This window comes from Rattus rattus, chromosome 7 (assembly GCF_011064425.1).
Source record: "Rattus rattus isolate New Zealand chromosome 7, Rrattus_CSIRO_v1, whole genome shotgun sequence".
In the NCBI taxonomy this organism is placed as follows: Eukaryota; Metazoa; Chordata; class Mammalia; order Rodentia; family Muridae; genus Rattus; species Rattus rattus.
Genome location: NC_046160.1, coordinates 104,395,736 through 104,418,852, shown reverse-complemented (window position 1 = coordinate 104,418,852; position 23,117 = coordinate 104,395,736). Strand labels below are relative to the sequence as shown.

At 40.3% G+C, this 23,117-nt stretch overlaps 1 protein-coding gene across 1 annotated transcript in view; it reads left to right on the top strand.

Moving 5' to 3' along the window:
* The window catches only part of Cep128 (centrosomal protein 128), a 348,062-nt gene that overhangs the window by 139,800 nt on the left and 185,145 nt on the right, over positions 1-23,117 (top strand). The window contains exons 18-20 of the mRNA XM_032908227.1: positions 993-1,169; positions 4,203-4,262; positions 18,464-18,656. Of these exons, the coding sequence (XP_032764118.1) occupies positions 993-1,169; positions 4,203-4,262; positions 18,464-18,656 (430 nt within the window). The remainder of the gene's footprint in view (positions 1-992; positions 1,170-4,202; positions 4,263-18,463; positions 18,657-23,117) is intronic.

Here is a 23,117-nt window from a genome sequence, read left to right as displayed (position 1 = left end):
CTGGATTAGTTATGTCTTACTGGGCAGTAAAAGGGTACTAAACTAGTGTTTAGTGACCGACTGAGCACATATTAACTAAGACTGTGACTATGGTCTGGTAGTTATACAGTTCTAGTAATTTCACTACTTTACGTGCCCTGTGTTATATGGCTTTGAATTTCTCTAGCACGTGCTGTAAGAATGCGCAAGATCAGAAGCATCTCATATGGTAGAGCTTTTGATGGTTTTAGACTGTGTCAGTTAAATATTCCTAATCCACAACCCAAGGTAAAGCATACTGAGTGTCACATCGTTGTTCTAAAGTTGTGGGCTTCGGGGCATTAGAGAGTTTGCATTTTTACATGAAGGATGCTCAGTTTTAATGAAATTATTTCATCACAACTCTTGAGAATTGTATAATAAATAGTAATGATTGCAAGCCGTTCTGCTTAGAGGAGACCCCAAAGTACTTGTAATCTCTTCAAGGACTCCTGAAAAACCTCTTTTCATTAAATGTATTTGTTTACTTGGAAGATGTTTCCATCTTGGTTTTTATTAAGTTTTCATGTCTAAATTCATGGGTGTGGTATGAGGGCATTCAAAGGTTGGACCTTTGGAAGAATACATTGTGAGGGAATTTGGGTGATAGCATGTCTCTCAAATGGAGAAACCTCCACCGGGTGCTACCAAGCATCATATTTCATAATTAATATTTCTGGTGTTTTACCAATGTTTAGAGTCTACATAAGATCAATGGCTGCTTTTATCTTTTCTTCTGATCCACTGATAGCCCTGTTATTAAATGACAAAGGACATTTCCACATATTTTTCATAGACTTTATATAGTAATTTTATCAGTTGTCCATGCATGAATTTTTATGGGATATCTATTTTGCTAAGTGAAAGGACAGCCAGTCATACATGTTTTCTAATCCAGTTCTTGGGCTTGGTTGGACACACAACTGTGTCTTGGCTGCACTTACTAAGGTTCTGTTTTATTCCGTATCCCACAGGAGAAACATATAAGTAATGAAGAGGAGCACTTAAGGAGGATGGAAGAATCCAGGCTGCAGCTCAAGGATCAGCTTCTTTGTCTGGAGACAGAACAGGAATCCATTCTTGGTGTAATAGGAAAAGAAATTGATGAAGCTTGTAAAACTTTCTCCAGAGACTCAGTGGAGAAACTGAAAGTAATTATGAGTTCTCATATTACGTGCCTTAAATTTCCAGTTACTTTTCTAATATATAATTAGAATGGGATGGTAACGTGATTACATGGTAGTCACATTCTTTTTTTCTCAGAATTTTTTTATGAAACAAATAACGTCTTGCATTGCTTAGTTAGAAACCGCATTACTACACAGTCATGGTGAAGGTGTGAATCGTTATACTGAGTTACCTGTGCCTCACTCAGTGAAAGGCAGCCCTTCAATCAAGAGGCAGCACACTGCTCAAGGACAACATCCTTTGTGTCAAGGTGCTTGGATTCCAAGGTTTCCCCATGCTAGCCTGTCCGTGATATTGTTACCATCTGTTGAATTCTTTAGGAGAGGTTTAATGATAAGGATGGGGTATGCAGTGTCTTTCTTAGCTCTCAAAACAATTCTGTACTTTACTACCCTGTGACACATAGTGTAGAAAAGAGAACAAGATCTGGAGGGGCGTGGTACTTGCTGCTAGATATCAGTGTGACTGAATCCGAAATGGGACTTGAAACATTGTGGACTGACTGGAGCCCCATCAGAGGAACACTATACTGCTGTGTTCTAGTCAGTATATTTGTCTCCATATTTCGAAGGATTGATTATTCCTCAATTGATGGTTGTCATGAAATGTCAAAAAGACTGTTCCATGGGTGTTTGAGTCTTTACCCTAACACATTGGATGAAGTGTTACTTTTAGTCATGACAGGACCACACTCAGACATGGTATTGTGCTCGGCTGGTTTTAGGAGCTCCATTATTCTTTTTCCCTCCACTAGAGAGTGGTCTTTCGAGTTTTCTTCCCCCACTTTCTGATTTTTTTTTCTGTCTTTCTTGTTCTCTAAGGATGTTTAAAAGAAAATGAAAATATAATCTACGGTTTCGATTAAAGATTCGGGCTTCAACTGTAGTATAAATGTTTCAATTGGTAGAATTAGCAGAGTAGGTAGACATTGAGGCACCAGTGTTCAAGTGTCCTGAGAAGACAGTGACATTAGGATGAGAATGCTTGGGTTAAGTGAATGCTACAGAGTCTGCTATCTGATGGCTTACCTTTCTCCTATCTAATGCTGTTCGCTTAAATGTCAAGGCTTCTATGTGTATGTAGCTTGTGAACCCTAATTTTATATAGAGGAACATATACTAGCAATGTAGCATTTACTCGATGCTTAAATATTTAATTTCAGTCACACATGAACATTAAAATCAAACTATGAGAATCGTGTTATAAGATACACAATAAGCCTTGTTACATGACACTGTAGGAAAACATCGGTTTTTCATGGGTGGGAACGTTCTTAAATACTATGTTTCTTTATAGGAAGCAAATTGTCCTTTCAACAGGCTGCAGTAGTGCTTCTGTGTTTTATTGTATTTAGATGTACATGCATGTTCTTTTTCTGTCTTCTTCACAGCACAGGTCCATTGCAGTGTTCTTGTCACAGTTCCTTGAGTATTGATGACAACTTGCTATGCCATCATCTTTCTACATTGAGTGTGTTTTCTGTGCCTGGTAGTGTAGAAACACTTGTGTATATACTTCCCTGTCACATGGTAGCTTGTTACCATGGCATTGATAGCCTGTAGCTCTGCCATTTATAACTGGTTAAAAGTGCTCTTTTAAACATGAAATCATTTGTAAATCTGTGGAACAAATCATGAAACACAAACATTGCTTGTATTTCTTATATCAAAATATTTCTTATTACTCAAGATGAAGGTTTAATTGAGATAGTAAAGATTTAATGGAGTAGGTTATGAAATGGAAATTATAGTACTTGTCAAATGGATGCTCACAGATATTTAGCTGCAGAGTGCGTTGTTGAAAGAGGAGGAAGAAATAGAGAATTTGGGCAACTGAAGAAAGCCCGATTGATGAGGTAGGGTACCTAAGCCTTGAGTTAGAATTGTATGTGGTGGCGCAGGCCTTTAACTAAAGCATGGGAACGGAGGCAAAAGGAGGGCCACCTCCTCTTGATAGGTTTGCATAGTTCCAGGGGAGTCAGGGCTACAATCGTGCTTCACAACACGAGACAAAATGAAACTAAACAAGCAAAACTACACGAGAATATGGCTAGCCTTTAAGAAAAGTTGAGAGACAAGCTGGGTGTAAGACACTTCTGTGTCTGGAATGTGATGGATACTAAATATGTACTAAGTGTGGCTGTTGCTATTGTGACAGAGAAGTGATGTGCAGACATATCAGGAGATATGGAAGCATTTGAGAACATGGATAGACATCTCTTTAGCGAAGAAAGGATATTTTCAGATAAACATCGAGATACCCTATACAAATATCCCATGTTGCATAGAATTTGAAGAACTAGGAATAATACAATTTATGTTTACAATTATAAAGACACCAGCAGCCTTTGAGTGCAGTTTAGCTCAGTAATAAGGCAAAACCAGACGTTCCAAGATTTTATACATGAGTTGATATAAAGGCAATCAGGGCAGCTAATATAGGCAACAGTTTAATACAGAATTTTGTGAGTAGTTTGAAATATAAAGCAACCTTCGTGTATATTTATTTTGATGAGTTATCTGTTCTGCATAGTCTTTGATATAACCAAGTGGACCCAAGGTATAAAGATGGACAAGCAAGGCAGAATTCAGTTTCTCTGTAGGCACATCTAAACCTGCATGGACTACATTACATGGACCAGCACCAAGAGGCAGTGGAAGGAGAGGCAAACAGGCTTTAATCAAGATGGCGCACCAGGTGAAATCTCAAGGACTCAACTCCAGAGACCAGTGGTGGTGCCTGCCGCTAGGCAGCTGGATCATCCGTGTCTGTGTGTGAGCCGGGTGCTCGTTGTCATCAAGAAAATGAGCATAGCAGGCTCTTAGTACCTGTGCTGTGGAATTGCCTGTGTGCTTGATCCAGTCTTCCTCCGTCTTCCTCTCGTCAAATCCTCACACTTCAGAAGCAGTTATTTGGATGCTGTGCTCAGTAATTTTGGTTATGTATGTTCATGCCAGAGAAAAATCTAGTTCTGACGTGCTTTTCTCTTTTTGTAGGTGTTTACCTCTGGTCCTCAAATACATTATGACCCACATCGATGGTTAGCTGAAAGCAAGGTACTTCATCACAGAATCCTAATGTTTATGATATTGAAGAAATCATATTTGATTTATTCATGTATATCTTCTGTCTGTCTTTATGCCTTCTCCCCCACCCACCTGCTTACCCATCCATCCAGCCACCCAGTCACCGATCTACTGTCTATATACATATATATGTTTATTGCCTCACTGTGTAGCCCTGCTGGCATGGAATTAAATGTGTAGAGGAGGCCATTCTTGAACCCACAGAGATCTACTGACTTCTAACTCCTGAGCACTGAGCATATCCCATGCCTAGCTTAACCAAATATTTTGTTGTATAACTGAGAATATAAAGATGTACCACTGGGTCACCAGAGCAGAGTTACTTCAATATATGTAAGAAGCATCTAAATTTCTTTTTTCTATAATTAGTATAGGCCAAGAACTAGAAAATAAAGGAGGATAAAAATTTTGGATTGTGAACCAGATTGTAACAGAGTCTTTTATTTAGTTGGGCCTCTAGAAGTGTCTAGAGGCCAGAATAGCCACACCTCATGTTTATTTTATACATGCTGTTAAATCCATCTTGATTCTCTGTGTAAGCTTACAGCCTGCTGACTCTGCTCCTCTCAAGAAAATCCCTTTACTCCCTGGGTTGTTGTTTTTAAGACTAGAAGGATCTATTTTATGCCCTAAAGGTAACTTCTCTGTGTCATGATTCATCTAGATAGTTTTATATTATCAAAAGTTCAGTTTCAATAATTTTCTGTTTATATTTGAAAATTTTATACTATGGTATATCTCCTATTGTCTGAATGTTTCGTACATGCCCATGGTCTGTCTGTCACTCAGCTCCTCCACTGCTCCTCTGATTTTCCCATGACTCTTCACTCCGGGATATGTACCAATTACTTTTCTATGTTAGGTCAATTTGCAAACTCACTGATTAGAACATATGACATATTATTAGTCCTACGTACTTTCAGTTCTTTGTAGAATAATAATTATCTTCAAGATACACATATCTTAATCTTTTTATTTCATTTAAGTTTCATAATAAACCCACCACTTGTAGCATAAACTGACTGAATTATACTTCCCGTTTGCTAGTTTATTGTATCAAGAGCCTTCTAAATCTGTTGATTGGTTGGCTGGCTGATTGATTGAATGATTGATTGCTGGGCTTGAATCCAGGGCCTGATGCAGTGTATGTGCCCGTGGGCTAGACTCCCCCTTCCCATTATGCTTGTTTGAAAACATGAGAGAAGTGAAGTCTCACAGGAGGAAAGTAACTTACTTACATCCATGAAAAGAATGAATGGGCATATTGCCTACTGTCCAACTCAAAATTAATGCCCTACCATTGTGCCGTCATTCAGAGTCTTTGTTTATTGAGCCAACATTTGTTTATTGTATAATGCTTTGTGTCAGTCACCATGGCTCTCATGTAATCTCAGGGCTAATATTGAGGTGTGGATGGATTCCAAAACATTCTCTGAAGTGTTATGTTGTTAGAGCTCTTTGAAGCCATTGACAACAGAGCATAGGAAAATTAAGAAGTAACTGATGTTTGTGCTGGTAAGATGGTGGGATATAGTGTTGCAAGTGTGTCGTAATAAGCTTCTGCAAGGGCTCAACACTTAAATTTAGTCTTATAAAAATTGTGTAAAGGTTTTAGAGATGGGTTAGCAGTTCAGAGCACTGAGTGTTTTCCTAGAAGACCTGAGTTCGGTTCTTAGAATTCACATGGAGGCTCACACCCATGTAACTCGGGTTACCAGTGCTTCTAAAGCCCTTTTCTGACTTCTTGGGGCACTAGGAACGTAAGTGGTGCACACACGTACACATAGGCACATAACTCATACCCCCATATGCCTACAAATAAAGAGCACGTGGAAGTCAATTGGCTAATTATGGATAAAGCAGTGGCAAGAACATGAGAGTATTGCGTGATCACAGCTGAGGGGGTTGAGAAGATGCTGGTAGGAAGCAGTGCCACGACAGTGAGTGCCTCTGAAGGTCAGCCAGGCAGCTAAGGAAGGAGTAAGAAAAGGAAACACCGTGAATGAACACAGAATTCGCCTTCCTGTATAAGATTCTCTCTCTTTTTCAAAAACATCAATCTTGTGCATTTCAAGCATTTTTGGTAGAAATAGATGCAAATTGATGTTTTCGCCTCTTGCATAGCAAATGTAGAATGTGCGTGTTTTGGTATTTCAGAATTCCTTCGCTGGAGACTTGTGTTGTGCATTAATTTAACATTTCTCTTTCTCTTTTTCCTAACTCTGCAGTTCTGACAACAAGAGCAATGCACTTAGAATTTTCTTTCAAGTTGAAATCTTTATCATTTCCTAACAGAAAGCTTTCACCGCTGTGGTTCAGTTAAATTATGAGAAGCAGAGACGACCCTTCATCATAGCTCTTTAATTTGGGAGCTCGTGAGCAGGTTTCCCTTATCATTTAATGGGATTGAACTTCTGATCAGACCAGGTTTAATACTGCATGAGACAACTGTTCCCTCCACAGTGTAAAAGGGTGTGATAAAAATGCCATGCTGACCAACTGACTAGGGAGGAATTGAATCTATTTCCTAGAAAGATGGCTTAGGCTATTGATGGGCTACACTCCTCTAATGTCTGTGAACTATGACTAGACAGCTCTATAAGTATTGGAGATAAGATCTGAAATCAGGGGACAAAAACTATATGGAAAGCAGGCTTGCTATTCAGCTAGCCCATGCTGACATCTTGCAGTATTGGAAGGACCTCAGAGGGCATTTGGTAATTGTTTTCATAAATCTACTAAATGAATTTCTATTGTTAGTGTTAACTGCAGAAGCACTCGCAGGTTGGGTGGGGTTTTTGTCACTGTCGTTTTGTGGGCAGTGGTGGCATGACATAAACATGAAGTCCAATTGAGTCGGTCCAGATTTGCAGATAAAATAACCAATGGAGCTTCAGGATAAGACTTTATGGGAAGGGAACCGAGACAGCCATTAAAGAATGCCAGGTAAGTGGTTCCTGTAGATTAAGGAGGAGAATTTGTTGTAAATTCTAGCAGGCCATGTAGAGGCTATGGTTTCCTTTGCTTAACAGAGAATAATACTATGTCCTAGATGCTATGCTACATTTTGTGGCATAAACATTAATAAGCCCCAGCGGAGCCCTCTTTGTTAGAAAGGCTAGATGAACATACAGAAACTTTGAATATTTTGTGCAGGAGCTCTATTGAGTATATGCAGTCTTCCATGGAGGTCTGATGTCTCAGATGATTCCTACGGTGACATACAGAAGTACCTGCATGCAGAGAGGACATGAGAAGTGCAAAAACAAACAAACAAACAAACAAACAAACAAACAAAAAAAACAAAAAACAAAAAACAAACAAACAAAAAAAACCCAAAAACAAAAACCTGGTTTGATCAGAGTAGAATCTGAAAGGTCGAGGTAGAAACTCTAGGCAGAGATGGGGATTAGGTTTATGAGGAAAGGAATCTTATGTCCTTTCCGAGAGCTCAGATCCAGATCAGTATTTAGTGAATAATCAGGAAGGAACTTGAAAAAGGGAGTGGTATGCTCATATTTGTATTATAAAAGTGTCACAGCCTAGTGTTGTGAGAGCCAGCTTAGAGGTGGTAAGCCAGAAGTCAGGGAGAGCAACTGGAGACCGGTGAGGCAGACTGAGGGTTTGATTTAAGGAAATTGTCCAGGGATTTACAGGCACAAACAGATGGGAGCAATATTTTGGCGATAGCATTCAAATAATGATTGTTGTCAGAAAGTGATGGCGGCTAAGATGTATTTTTTTTAGGCCAAAATGGGAGAATGTAAGAAAGAATTGATACCTAAATTAATGAGTAGGCAGAGTCCTCTGTAACAAACTGGCTAATAGTGCAGTCCATACTTTTAAATATCTGTTTGCATAGTATAAAGTTCAAGGGAAGCAAGGATGTGGGGGTGTAAGTGGAGGGAATGGAGAGAGTGGTTGATGAGACAGTAGCATGAAACCTCAGACGGAGAGTGGGCAGGCGCTACAGCATGGGGCCACACGCTCGTTTGAATCACTGTCCATTCTAGATTCAGGCTCCAATCTCAGGACAGCGAGGGGAGGAAAATCAGTGTCATGCACAAGGTGGGTCCTGTATGCTTGGTGCTTGCATGTTCTCAGAGGTCAGTGTGGGTGGATTTGTTTAGCTATTTTATTGGGTTCTTAGATCTCTCACCATTCCAAACTTTTTTATTCCACCCTAATCCCTTCCAAAGCCCCTACACTGTGTAGGAGAGAAAGGTTAGAGAGGAAAGGGGACATAGACCTCTTTAGTCTACTTCCTGATGACTATGGGTGTTGAGTTCCTTGGGGCCACTTCAGTCTTCATTGTCAGGCTATCTCCAACTTCTCATCAAACCACAACAGCAGCCAAGAGCAGCAGGGAGGAGCAGCAGGGAGGACCAGCGTCTCCTCCTCCTGCTCCTCCTCCTCCTGCTCCTCCTCCTCCTCCGGCTCCTCCTCATCTCCTACCTCCTCCTCCCCCTCCCCCCTTCCTCCCCTCCTCCTCCACTCCTCTTCCCCCTCCTCCTCCCCCTCCTGCTTCCTCTTCCTTCCTCCTTCTTCCTCTCCTTCTTCTCCTCCCTCTTCCTCTTCCTCCCTCTTCCTCTTCCTCCCTCTTCCCTTCCTCCCTCTTCCTCTTCCTCCCTCTTCCTCCTCCTGCTCCTGTTCCTCCTCCTCTTCCTCTTCCCCCTCTTCCTCTTCCCCCTCTTCCTCTTCCTCCTCTTCCTCCTCCTCTTCCTCCTCCTCTTCCTCCTCCCTCTTCTCTTCCTCTCCTCTTCTTCCTCCTCTTCCTCCTCCTCTTCCTCCTCCTCTTCCTCCTGCTCCTTCTCCTCCTTCTCTTCAGGTGCATCCTCCTCCTCTTTTTCTCAGCACCTCCGCCCCCGGGCACCTCCCCTCATTGGGGAGAAGCTCTGGCATTTGTCTGCAGAGTCACCAGAATTAAACTATCTGCAAATCACAAAAAAACATCCCCCTCTTAGAGCACAAGACAATCTTAGTTAATGTTTGTGAGCAAACTAAAGCAGCCCCATATCACACTCGCATCTGTGATTAAAACAAAAATATATTCATATGACATAACTGGTTTTTAAAGAAGCCCTCACTCCAGTCTAGTGTGAATTATTCCTTTAACAGTAAAGGATGAATTCAGTGTAGACTGTTGCATCCTTCTGGGCTGTTGTCCCATTCACTCCTCTGGTCTGTATGCCCCATGGGGGTCTTTCTGTGTCTGGTTTCCTTGTCACACTCTTCACATTTGTCATAAGGCGCCTCACGAGTTGCTCAGTAAATTCCTTTTGCAATGACTCCTAGCACTGGAGAGTTTACATTTTTTCTCTCAAAGCATTTCCTCTGCTTTGGTGTTGAAGAAGGATGAGTGGTGAACACATGGAATTTCAGCAAATGTCCTTCTTTGTTGAGTTATAGGCATGGGTTATCATGTCCAGTCATCATTACATAGTTTAATTCCCAAGTGTTTCCTTTATTAATTCAGAGCCCTGAACTTGAAGGTTGTCTAGCAGGAAGTACCCTCCTACAGTACTGGGTACTTCCCTGTGTCGATGTGTCTGGGCTCTTTCCCTTGTGTGAGTGGTCTTACCTGTGCTAGGCACTGGACCGTCCCATGCTTACTGTGGTACAGCGCAAGTGGCAGGAGAGGCTGTAGTGTAGCTGCTCCTGATGCAGATCAGAGAACTGGGGTGTCTGTGGTTTTGAGTTTACCTGAGTTACTGAGGAGGGTTCGGTGCACTTTGCTGAACATTTTGTATTCTGTGTTAGTTTTGTGGTACACATTCAAACAAAACTTCACCTTTTTGGATATTGCCTCTTTTTGTGAAAAGCATTTGATCATATCTATTCTTGTTTAGGATATGAATAATCTAATATTCTATCCTCTCAATAAAAAATGAAAATATACTCAATACTTGTTTCTTTCTTGGAAATATGCTTTAAGTTATTTATATGGGAAATATACAGTTTAAGGGAAATTAATTTTATCTTAACATATACTCTTATTTTGGAGATTTTTTCCCCTTTCTGATCATATTTAGGGTAAGATTTGAAGAAACTATTGCTTAAAAACTATAATCCTACTCTGAGTCTGGTGGTACTGGTTTGTAATCCCAGTTATGTAGGAAGTTGAGGCAGGAGGATCAGAGTGTAATTTAAGGGTGGACTTAGTGAGACTGTCTCTCAAAGTAAAAGTAAAAGGTAGCTAGGCATTGGCTTAGTGGTAGAGCACTGTCCTAGCCTGTGTGAGGCCCTGGGTCTGAGCCTTAGGACCACATAAACATGAAAAATACTTTGAACTTGACTTGCATTTGAATTGTATGGTTTGGTTCAGTTTATTTTGGTGACTTAGTATATTCTTAAAAAAATGACATTATTTCTTTTCCCCCTGGTTCTTCTGCAAGCATTTTTCCCTCAAAATTATTTTTAGAGTTTTGATGAGGGAAGCATAGTAGTTAAAGCAGGAAAATTATGGGTCCTAGTGTTATTGCTGACTACAGAGGCTGCCATCAGTTATGTGAGTTTTCTGTTTTCTCTGGTTTTGAGTTTTGAGTCATTACTTAGTGCCTATATTATGTTAAGGCTCAGTAGCAGCCTCTCACAGAGTAGAAAGACCCCTGTGATAGGTTTAGTAGCTGCTTATGAATATTCCCACCTAATTATGAGCAGAGATGACAGAGATAAAAACTGCCTTATTTCCAAATTCCCTCTGTTGGTTTATTTAGCACCGCTTGTTGATGTTGTTAAATAAATGAGTCTATTATGCAATCTGTAAAATGCTCCTGTGAGTGGTTACCAGAAAGGTTTCTGCTGTATGATTAATAGCCTTGCCAGCTAATTATAATTTGCTATGGTTAAGTCCTGGGTTCTAAGCCACTTTTTCATGATGCTTAATGAAGATGCTGGGTATTTATCTAAGAAACACGATTTCTTATAATTGATTATTGGTTGATTAAATTTCCATAAATTTTAATTTTGTTTTGTATTATTAATACAGTCTATATTCACTTTGTATAAAGCCTGTAAATACAACCAAATCTTAATTTTATTTGACAGTAGGAAAAGCCTCTTCAGGAGTTGATCGAAGTCACTGGTCATGTTACAGTCGTCTCTTTGGCTTATCATAGCAAAATGCCATACACTGACTTCTTGTTTAAACAATTGGAGAGGTGACTCTGAGATAAAGGTGGTGCTTTGGCTGTCTTCCTGGCTTGTGGAGTCCTCCTTCTGTCTGTGTCTTGATCCGTCTTCTGTGTACATCCTGTGGGAAGGAGTTTTGGTCTCTTTTCATCTTGCAGGGAGCCAGATCTCAAGGATAAGTGTCCTACTCTTACACAGGGATTCTCATCACCTTCCTCAGGGCTCTGTAAATAGAGCCGTGTTTAGGCTTCTGTTTTAGTGCATGGCTTTTGGGAAGGCAAAATTTATCTCTAACTGAAACCTGATGGCTGTTTCAGAAATGATGTTTTTTTGTTACCTTGTCATTTCTACCATAATTTATTGAGCAGGACTAGAGGGATTCGTTGTTTCTCTGTTACCACTGTTCAGCAATGCTAGTGACTGTTCAGTCAAGCGGACAGAGGTCAGAAGCTGAGATGGGATTGATTTGAATGGATCCAGAAAGGGAAGCCTGGGCTGAGTCTCTGTGTCTGCAATTATGTAATTGAGTAAATAAGAATAGGTTGATGGACGCTGGCAAGAGGTGAGCTCAGGAATCAATCTATCTATCATCTATTCATCTATCTATCTATCTATCTATCTATCTATCTATCTATCTATCTATCTATCTATCTATCATCTGTCTGTCCATCCACCCATCCATCCATCCACCCATCCATCCATCCATCATCTATCTATCTATCATCTATCTATCTATCTATCTATCATCTGTCTGGCCGTCCATCCACCCATCCATCCATCCATCATCTATCTATCATCCATCCATCCATCCATCATCTACTATCATCTATCATCTATCTATCTTTCATCCATCTATCATCTCTCTCTCTCTCTCTCTCTCTCTCTCTCTCTCTCTCTCTCTCTCTCTCTCTCATCTTTTTTCCTTCTACCAAATGTGATTTTTTTTTTTTTTTGCAGTGGTAGTGAGTAAGTGTTGAAAATGAGGTGGAAAAAATCATTGTCCAATGTGGAATTAGTTTTTCCCTTTAGACCAGGGTCTTGTCCTCGTGCTCCAAAGCCATGGGAGCCGAGAAGAATGTTGGGCCTGAGCACTGTGGGAAGGAAAGTGTTACTTGACTTTTACGTTACACTTACACTGCTATTCTTTTTGGAGTTGATTTTAGAAAGGCATGTTGTATTTCAAATACCAAATATTTCAGAATGATAAAGTAGTGAGACAGCAGATGGAATGAATAGTGTATCTTAAGAAGCATGGTATATTTCTGTGCTCTTATTTCATTCATGTTTCCTATGTGGTTCCTGTATCTGTTTGCTACAGGATGACGTCTGATGCAGACCAATCAAATCAAGGACTGCATTTCCTCACAGTGATTTGGTCCCAGACTAGGCAGTCTTCTTTTTGAAATGCTCAGTCCTGCTTTTCATTTTTCACAGGCCTCTTGGATAGCTCGTGGCCTACTGTGAACCCAGACCTTGTATCAGCCTGTGCTCCTTTACTTTTTAATGCATCTTCCTTCAGCTCTGGCCATTTTAAATACCATCCTGTACCTATGAATTTCTCCTGTTTATAAAGTCATTTCATTTTATTTCCTGTTCAAAGATACTAGAGTTTATACCATCAGGCTAATAAATCAATGTAATATTCTGACATTTAATATTTTTCTATAATTTTGAATAATGCCAGGTTTTAGGCTAAATCCTTGGAGAACTAATGTTTGCTGTATTTCCATTGGCAGTAATTAAAGAATTTCAATTTCCAGAAAATTTAATTTTGAGATTTGACTACGAGAGTTAGCTTTTTGTACCGCTTCTCCAATTTCTAAGCTCGTTGGCTAATCCGTGCTGCTGCTGAGTGAAGTGATTTGTTATGTGCCCGCTAGTTGAAAAACCGAGGCTGTAGCTTCAAAGGGCCATGCTGTAGCTACTAACATTTTGTATAGAGGGTATAGTTACTGGGCCTCTGCCAGGCAGACTTTAGCCCTTCTCCATTGTGCATGTGTTTTGTAGTCCCAATTGGTAGTGTGCAATATTAAATATGTTAGTTTGTGTGCTCATTAATGTCTGCCAGGATGTGTCTCTTATCTTGAGGGCTTTGTGCGTGGATACTTCATGTGTATCACTCCTCTCAGACTCCTTCTGTGCTTTCCCTCGTTTGTGGTCTCCATTTTGATTGTTATCATTCTCATATTCATTCTCATTCTCTCTCTCTCTCTCTCTCTCTCTCTCTCTCTCTCTCTCTCTCTCTCATATCTAGGTCTGAGACCATGTAGAATCTCTGTCATCTCAACTGAGGTTTCAGTCCTGGTCTTGTTCAGGAATCCTTATTGTTGAGATTTGATGGGTGCATTTTTCTTGTCATCACTAGGAGACATCTAGCTACTATGTAAAGGTTTCATTGCAGACTTATCAACTGAGACTGGATATCCCCGCAGGTCTGTATTCTCTTCAGTTTGATTAGTAGTGGATGTCTGTAATAATCCCCACTTGTTGTATAAAGAAGCTTCTTTGATGAGGGATGAGAGCTACATTTATCTGGGGTTATAAAGGTAAATATTTAGAATAGAGTTAAAAGTTATATGGTAGAGGTAGATTTTCCTCACAGGTCTCTATTTCTCAGGCTGTGGATGTTGACTAGGTTTCCAGTACTAGGGCACAAATTCTCTCTTGTAGGGCAAGCCTGAAGTACAACAGGACAGAGGCTGGCTATCCACCCCCAAGATAAAAGCCTTACTGTTGTATCGTTGGAGATACTTTGCCAGTCTAGTCATTTGTGCTTCCGACGCTCTTCAGCTGGGTAGGACTACCAGTTGCTCCTCTCCCTCAGTAGTTTGCTTTAGTACCTTCCAGTACATTGAGGGACTTCTCAGAGAGCAGTCTTCCAGATCACTTCCAGATTGGTTCCTCCAAGTCACGTGTCCAAGAGTGTGCAGTTGGGTCTTACCTTAAAGTTCAGTAAGGGACCTAAGGGTGATTTTCGGGAGACTGTCGTGTTCTCCAAGCAACAACTTGAGGGGAGGTTTCCCATGTAATGTAATACTGTTTTTTGTTGTTGTTGTTGTTGTTGTTGTTTTTTGCATGGTACTTATGTGACACACCATCACCAACATGACATAACTCCATTAAAAAAAAGTATGCGCGTGCACACACGTGCGCGTGCGCGTGCACACACACACGCACACACATCTCAGCAGTCTTATTATAGATTTTTATACATCTCACTTTTCACTTATTTGCCTTTGTGAGTTTTTTGGAGTCCATGATATCATGTTAGAGCCAATGTATTATCATTCATATAGAAGATTTTAGGTAAAGATGCAGCATTCTTGGAGAAAGTCTTGAAGATCTAAATCCATTACAAGGATAACATTGTATGTGCTTAAACTACCAAGTAGAAACGAAAGGCTTGGCTGACGAGGCCACCCTTTCCAGTAATTAGATCTGATCTTTCTTTTCTCTCTCCCACTGCATAGTGTCAGTAATCGTCAAAAACCAAAAGGTGGTATGTATAGATTCAGATTGTGGTTTTAATATAGAACACTGCAGGGTGGATGTAAGCAGTCTCTTAGTCTGTCCATTAGTAAATTAGTGACTTAGTGCGAGTCCTTTCCAACTGAGGGATATCTAGAATTAGTAGTTATATTATGTAGAATAACTTTTATTGCATAATACTTTAAGAGCATTCTCAGTTTAAATATTCTGGCACTGCAGAGATGAGAAGAAGAAAGTTCAAGTCGTGAGCTCCCTTTCTTGCTTCCTCTCATCAGTAGATAGTCGCCATGTAGTGTGGCACTCGGCTCTCCAGCCCTATTTTGGCAAGAAGGCGTAGTTACAGTTATTTTGGTCATGGAATCTTCTTTTTACATTATGAAATGGTTTTAGCCTTTTTTTTTCTTAACAGTTCTTGACATTGAGAACATCTATCTTGTAGTTTGGCTTTTGGGCTCCACCCCTGATGTCTTCTTGGTTTCACTTCCTGTCTCTGAAAGGTCACTTTGCTGCTTTATTCTGACGCTTTATTTTTGTGACCACTACACCTTAAACTCTTTACTGTCTTGGTCCGTCTTACTGGAGTCCCTTCTCTTTTGAGACCCTCAGCTGCCTCCATTGCTGAGCCACCATCTGCATCTTCATCCACCTCCCTGGAGCTCTCTATCCCTCTATGCCCTTTCTCTATGCCCTTTCTATGCCGCTTCCGATTCTCATTGGCTCAAGATCGTCACTTTCCAGTGTGAGGCTGACTCCTCCTTCCCCAGGCTTTGTTGCTTCTGGGTTTCCATACATGAGTAAAGTTAGAAACTCACCCCCCAGTGCTGACTCTTCTGTCCACCTTCCTGTGAGGTTGGAGGAACTATCAGATCTGAAATGCGGAAGTGTGAGCTCATCCAAATGCGGAAGTGTGAGCTCATCCGAATGCGGAAGTGTGAGCGCATCCGAATTCGGAAGTGTGAGCGCATCCGAATGCGGAAGTGTGAGCTCATCCGCACCCTTGGTTTGCTTGCCTGCCGCTGTGTAGTTCCTTGACTTCCAGCCCCAATGTGTGCTCATCTCTGAGTGGAGATAATCTTTTACAAACAGCACCCCCTACTCTTGTCCGCAGACTGAGGATAAAGATGTCAGCCCGGCTCTGTGTCCATCCTTAGAGCTGCAGTGGAAATGCTCCTTTTTTCTGGATAGGAGTTGGTCATGTTTTCTCGTCTCCTGTCTTGCGAATCTTTTTCCATATATTGACAGGAGGTTTTTTTCATATTTATATTAAACATTAAATTACAAAACAAGTCAGAGGACACATTTGACATAAGACATCCAGCTAATTAATACAGACGATTACTTTGCTGATTGAGTTTCATCAACTAAACATACAGATTTTAGGGATTAGAATTATACAATAATTTATTTATTTATTTTACATTTTTGCTACTATCTTCCAAAGCTTTGTTTCTGTTTATTCTTTAAAGCTACTTATGCAGTATAATATTTTCAATTCTTTGTTTTTCTTATCTCCTTTTTTTAATTGCAGTTTTTATTTACATTTTAAATATCATCCCACTTCCTGGTTTCCCCTTCAAAAACCTGCTATCCCATCCTCCCACCCCCGCTTCTATGAGGGTGCTCCCTCACCCAGGCACCCACTCCCTCCCACCTCCCTGCCCTGACATTTCTATACACTGAGGCATCGAGCCTACAAGAATATTTGTAAATGGGATCTTAGGAAGTAAGGCAGCCTTTATTCATTTCTTTAGTCATAGATGGATTCCACAGCCCAGCTGAAGCTGAGGCACTTCTATGTTTATTCAATGATAACCACACAAGACAGGCCCACAGAAAGTACTTGGAGTCTGAGCTCATTCCAGGAGTTTTAACTTGAACTTTGTTTCTCTCGTCCCTGTGACATTTTCTGTATATATGTTGTTTAAATAATGGATTGCTTACTGTGCAAACATGGGAACCTGTGTTCTGATCCTCAGTACCCATGTCAAAAGCTGGGCCTGGTGGGCTCCACCTGCCATTCTACCATTGGGCAGGTGGAAACAGAAGGACCCCTGAGCTTTCCGGTCAGCTAATATCAATCAGTGAGCTCCAGATTCAGTGAGGGAACCTTCCTCAAAGTGTAGAGAGTAGTAGAGGAAGATAACTGACATTGGCTTCTAACACACACACACACACACACACACACACACACACACACACACCAACTCACTTGATGCATGACAAGCACATTTACTATGTTTATAGAGTTGCGCAGTCATCAGCACACGTCTAGAATACCTTTGCATCCAGAAAGAGAAAGCACAACCTTTCACGGTCTCTTCTTCGCCTACCTTTCACCAGCTCCCATCCATACCGATTTGTTGACTGTGCATGGAAAATCATGGAGTCATATAAACATATTCCTTTGTGACTGCCTTCCTTTGTAGAATGTTGCTTTCAAGGCTTGCCCACTTTGTGCTGTGTTGTGTTTGCCTTGCTTCTGTTGCTGTATCAGTCAATTGCTTGGATAGACCTATTGTACCCATCCATTTGCCACTGGATGGACTTTGGCGTCTCTTTTGGGACTGTCGTAAATATGCTGCCTTGAGCATTCCTGTATGCCTTTCTCATGGGGTTCATTTGTCTGTCCTATTCAGTAGAACTGTGGGTTATATGGTAACATTCTTTCTGACCCCTTCTGCTGCTGTGATAGTTTTCCAAAGCAGAAGTGTGTATCACGTCCGTCCCTTTGCTCCAGCAGTCTCCTGGGGTTTCAGTGTCCGCACATGTACACTAGCACTTGTCTCTTCCCTCAGCGAAGCTAAGTTTTCCTTTCTATTGGATGTTTTACCTAGCTTCCTTTTGCCTATAATAAAGAGCGTGTGGAAAGGCAGCTGAGTTTGTTGGGCAGCCTATCATAGGAATTCTCAATATATTATAGAACCTTTTTTTTTTTTTATCAAAGGCAGAAAGATATTTCTTTCCCATTCTGCTTGAAATGTCTGAATATTGAAGTTGGGTGAGGTCAGCATCTTCGAAAAATAGTTGCATGGGTTGAGGTACCTTCTTAATTATGTGATTTGATGTTACTCCTCCTGCCTATAACCTTTCAGTCTACCTGATTTGTAGGACGTATGGCACTGTGTGTTTCTAGCCTTTGTGACTATGAATGTATTCATTCACCACCTCCATTTCTAAATTCAAAGAGCTCTGTTCTGAGTTGTTTTTGAAATTTTAAAGTGGCTGTTGTAAATTGTCTCATGTGTCAAGCTAAGGGATCAGCACGTGTGTTGTGGTTGGAAGTTTAACTAGCCAACACTCCTGTAGTGCTGTTTTTCAAATATAATGGAGTGCACTGAGTATTTTATAATGCCTTTGACGTTTGTAGCTTAATCCCTGAAATAGCACTCAACTGCAATAAACTTTAAAGCAAATTAAAATTAAATTAAATTTCTCTTTATATATTGAGGTTATTATAATGCTACTATTCTCTTTTGTCCCCTAGACTGTTAGGATCTGGACCTTTATTTTCCTTTTTACTAAGTAGATATAAATATGTTTTTAAATTTTAGACCAAGTTGCAGTGGCTGTGTGAGGAACTGAAGGAGAGAGAGAGCAGAGAGAAGACCTTGCGGCAGCAGCTGGCGGCCAGTAGACAGGAGCTCAGGGAGCTGACGCAGCACAAGGAGTCTGAGCTCCTGTGTCTCTTTGAGCACATTGAGAGGCAGGAACAGCTTCTAGAGGAGTTCCACCAGGAGAAGAGAGGTGGGTCCACCCTGTTCCCTCTCCTCCCTCTGCCTTCCTGAGACAGTGGGGTTGGAGTAATCCTACTGGGACCTCTTCACTTAGGACTTTTTCTGTATTGTTTGCTCTCCTTGTCTCTTCTCCCCTGTCTCCATTGCTGAGACTATCAGAGATAACTGTTGAGTCCTGAGCAGCTTCTCTTGGCCACACAGTCCTCTTGGGCTTTTGATATATGTCTGTGGGATGTGTGTAAGTATTGGCCTGGTAAGACGTTCTCTTCTCCTGTGATAAAAATACTGAAGTAAAATATCTCTTTGTTGAACAAGTACTTGTTTTGTATTAGAGAATCTCTCCATGATGGTAAGAGGATACCAATGTATAAAGCACAGGAAACAGTGTAACTCAGCTGTTCCACTGGCTGCGGTGGCAGGAAGTGGACACAGTAAGTACATGCATGGATATTAGGAGGTGGAAGCTCCCTGCTGAAAGTGACAGCCTAACAAAGGCATGGCTTGGAAGAATGATGGCAGGATCAAATGTCACAGCAGTGACTTAGAAAAGTACATATGTAGGGTTGGGGATTTAGTTCAGTGGTAGAACACTTGCCTAGCAAGCGCAAGGCCCTGGGTTGGTCCCCAGCTCTGAAAAAAAAAGAATAAAAAAAAAAAAAAAAAAAAGAAAAGTACATATGTACTAGCTCCATCATAACCGGCAACAGGACATGATGCCCAAGAGCCTGTGAGGTCAGGCTCTGCTGTCCTTGAGCCACCGTCTTGTTTACTGCCTTATTGATGAAATTTACTGAGAATCCCAGACAGCTTATTCTAGTGTCCTCTTAAGAAAGCCTGAAACTTAACACAGGCCAGTCCTTGTTCAGATGTGCAGGAGAAGGTGATGTGCTCAAGGGGAAATCATGTCCTAATGGTGCTATTGTGGAAACCTGCACACCCAGGCCACGTTCAGAGAACAGTTTGGTCCAGGCCAGTTGAGTATTGCTAGCTGTGACTGCTGGAGGTGTCAAAGGATACCTTTTTCCTTTCTAGCGACAGTACAATAACACTTGGTGATGGAAGCTGGAGATCAAAGCTGTATGAATTGTCTGTACTTTCCTGTGTGTACCCCCTACTTAACACAGATTACAGCTCAGCTTTAATGTCAGTAAATAGGATCTGTCCTGTGATCATTTTTTTGAATTAGGATTAATGTGTATACAAGTACAAAAAAGTAAGTATTTGTACACACGGCTTTAAAAGGAAGAAAGCCATTGTTAAGGTATGAAAAAGGGAAGTATCTCGTAGTCTATGAGAAAGTAAGACTTTTGCAAGAGAGACAATCTTTCAGTTTGTTTTTAGTTATTGCATGTTAATTAAGCATCCTAGTGGCAGATACTAGAGGAAATAAACACCATCTACCTTTCTGTGTTTGTATGCCTCTGTGTGTGTGTGTGTGTGTGTGTGTGTGTGTGTTCAGCTCAATGAGAGTTTTGTCTTAGCCATAGTGGATGCACTTGGGACAAGCATCTAAATAGTCATTACCCAAATGACTCACCTTTCTGGTCTCAGTGAATATCCAGCAGATACAGTTAAGAAATCTATTGGGTGGATAATGTCCCCACTGGTCTGTGGATTCATGGAAACATGGAGGTTTCAGGAAGGAGGTTTATAAGTGTTTGCTTCCTGCTGTACTTCAGTGCCTAAAGCACAGCAGAGTAGGCCTGTGAAGTATTTTGAGTCAAAAGATGGACAAGTAAATGAATGAAAACATTATTAGAGCTGGTATAATATCAGTGTTTAGTGAAAGAAAAAATCACAATTATAAAAGAAGCATAATTGTCATATTTTAGATTTTCAAAGAGATGATATCTAGTTATTGACTCAAATTTCTTTCCATTTGAAATTCCTTGAGTGTTTGCTAAACAGTACACACACGGAGGATGCATCAGGCTGCTTAGGTAAGTCGAGTGGCATGGTGGCTCTCTGGAATAGGTGCAATGCCTGTCTTTCCTAGTATTTCAGTTTTCTCTTCCGTCGTACAGCAGTCATAGTCATGTGGTTGACGTTTTCTCTTCTTTGTGACAGTATTCTCTAAGAGAGTCCTGACTTTTTAGGGTCACTATACTATTGATAGTTCTAATTCTAGACTATTTTGTTTTATGAGTTATCTTCCTGGTATAACATGAAACGTTTCAAAATACATAAATGCTAGAAGTGCAAACAATTTTAAAACTGTATAGCTGTTTTAAATGATCTTAGTTCCTAAAAGCCAAATGGCATTAGACTGTTATATTTGTAAATTTGAAAGCATAGAAACACTTCAGTGTAAATATAAATGACCGGAAAACGTCCTGAATATAAAGGTTAAAAGGTAACCTGAAGTAAGATAAGGGTGGGTAGGATCAAAAGTAAAGGCAGGGAAACGGTTCTTGGAAAATCAATGTTAAAGGAGTTAGGAACTTTTTCCCATGATCCTTTTAGCCCTTTGCACACGCTGTTCTTTTAGGCTGGCGGACTAATGATGATCATATGAACAGTGGGTTTTAAAATTTTTTTTATTGGTTATTTTATTTATTTACATTTCAAATGTTATCCCTTTCCTGGTTTCCCATCCATAAACCTCCTACCCCATTGCCCCTCCACCTGCTTCTATGAGGGTGCTCCCCCACCCACCCACCCACTTCTACTTCACCTCCCTGGCATTCCCCAACACTGGGGCATCGAGCCTTCACAGGACCTCTGCTACATAGATATCTGAAACCATGCAAACCCCTTCAGCTCCTTCAGTCTTTTCCGTAACTCCTCCATTGGGGACCCTGTTCTCAGTCCATTGGTTGGCTGCCATTATCTGCATCTGTATTTGTCAGGCTCTGGCAGAACCTCTCTGGAGACAGCTATATCAGACTCCTGTCAACAAAGTACTTCTTGGCATCTGGAATAGTGTCTGGGTTTGGTGTCTGTATATGGGATGGATCACCAGGTGTTTTTTTGTTTTTGTTTTTGTTTTTGTTTTGTTTTGTTTTGTTTTTTTGACCATTAGTTTGTCAGGATTTGTGACTTGAACTAAGTGATCTTGACTTTGTGTAAGCTCAAAGAAAGAAATTAATGTGTACTCCCCTGTACAGGCAGTGGAGAATAGCAGAATGATCTTTTGTAGACAATCATAGAAGGAATGGTCACTGGATTTTCTTTCAGGACAACACACACACACACACAACACACACACACACACACACACACACACACACACACACACACACACACCCCTTCACCCTTTGATTTCTGGAGGAATGTCTCACTATGTAGCCATGTATAGCCTAGAACTCTGACCAGCCTGGCCGCAAACCTGTCTCATTCTTAGTTAATGTGTCTAGAATCTAGCTCACTAAGTGTTTGGCATTTATGCTTAGCTCGAGAGTGAGTTACACTAGAGAGACAACGCATGTTTATTTTCATGGTTTTAGGGCTGATCCGTTTAAAGCATTGCTTTACAAAGCACTCAGTTTGCAGAGGTTCATGTCTACCTACCTTTGTATGTAAACGGTGAGCTCAGGTTTGGGAGATTTTTGTTTGTTTGTTTGTTTGTTTGTTTGATTTTCAGATCTTTGTTTCTCTCTCCCTTCTCTTCCGAGCTGAGTCCTGTGTGGGATTTCCCTGGGCTGTTTCTGAAATTGATGTTGGATAGCTGAGTAGGAGATAATTTCCTGGAATTCAGTTTTGGGACAGAGACTAAGGAAGGGCTACCAGCTGTAGGCATCTTCTTTATCACAGAGTGGCATTTGATTTGTACATCAGCAATTGGCTGTCCAGCCACAATCACCCATTTTTGTTATTTGCCAAATTATGTCAGTTTTTCCAAATTGTATTAAAGAAAAATGTATTATGTGACACTTACAGAAGTACTAGTCATTGTTGCTTAGTCCAAAGATAAAGGAAAAAGTATTTTTTATTCCATTATGGAATATAATGTATAAAGAATGAAATAATTTAAAAGGTACCTTTTAATATCAAATTACTCATTTGTTTAGATTCTGGTTAATTAACATGTATTCTTTTCTTTTTCGATTAATAACTTGTTTAAACATTCAGTGATGCTGATCATTAATTAATCATTAACAGTGAAAAATTATTTCAAACAGTGAATTGAGAATATTTTAAAATTAGTGATTAAACTCTAATAATAGGAGTTTTGACTATTGTAGATTAAATTCTGATGAACATACTTTATAAAACAGGATTGCTTAAGCTATATCATAAAGTTTAAAAATTGAACTAAATATTTGAAAATACAGGGTGGTGATACTATATGTAAAAATTATGTTGCCTTTTAATTATGAAATTTCAGTTGGAATTGTCTCTTAAATTGTTAATTGACACTTTCTGAGAGCATTTTAAATCTTCTTATACTTATGACACGAAGGCTTCTTTGTTGTCTTGCTTTGTTTATTGAAGCCTTTAAAGCAGTTCTCATCTGTGAGTTGTAACTCCT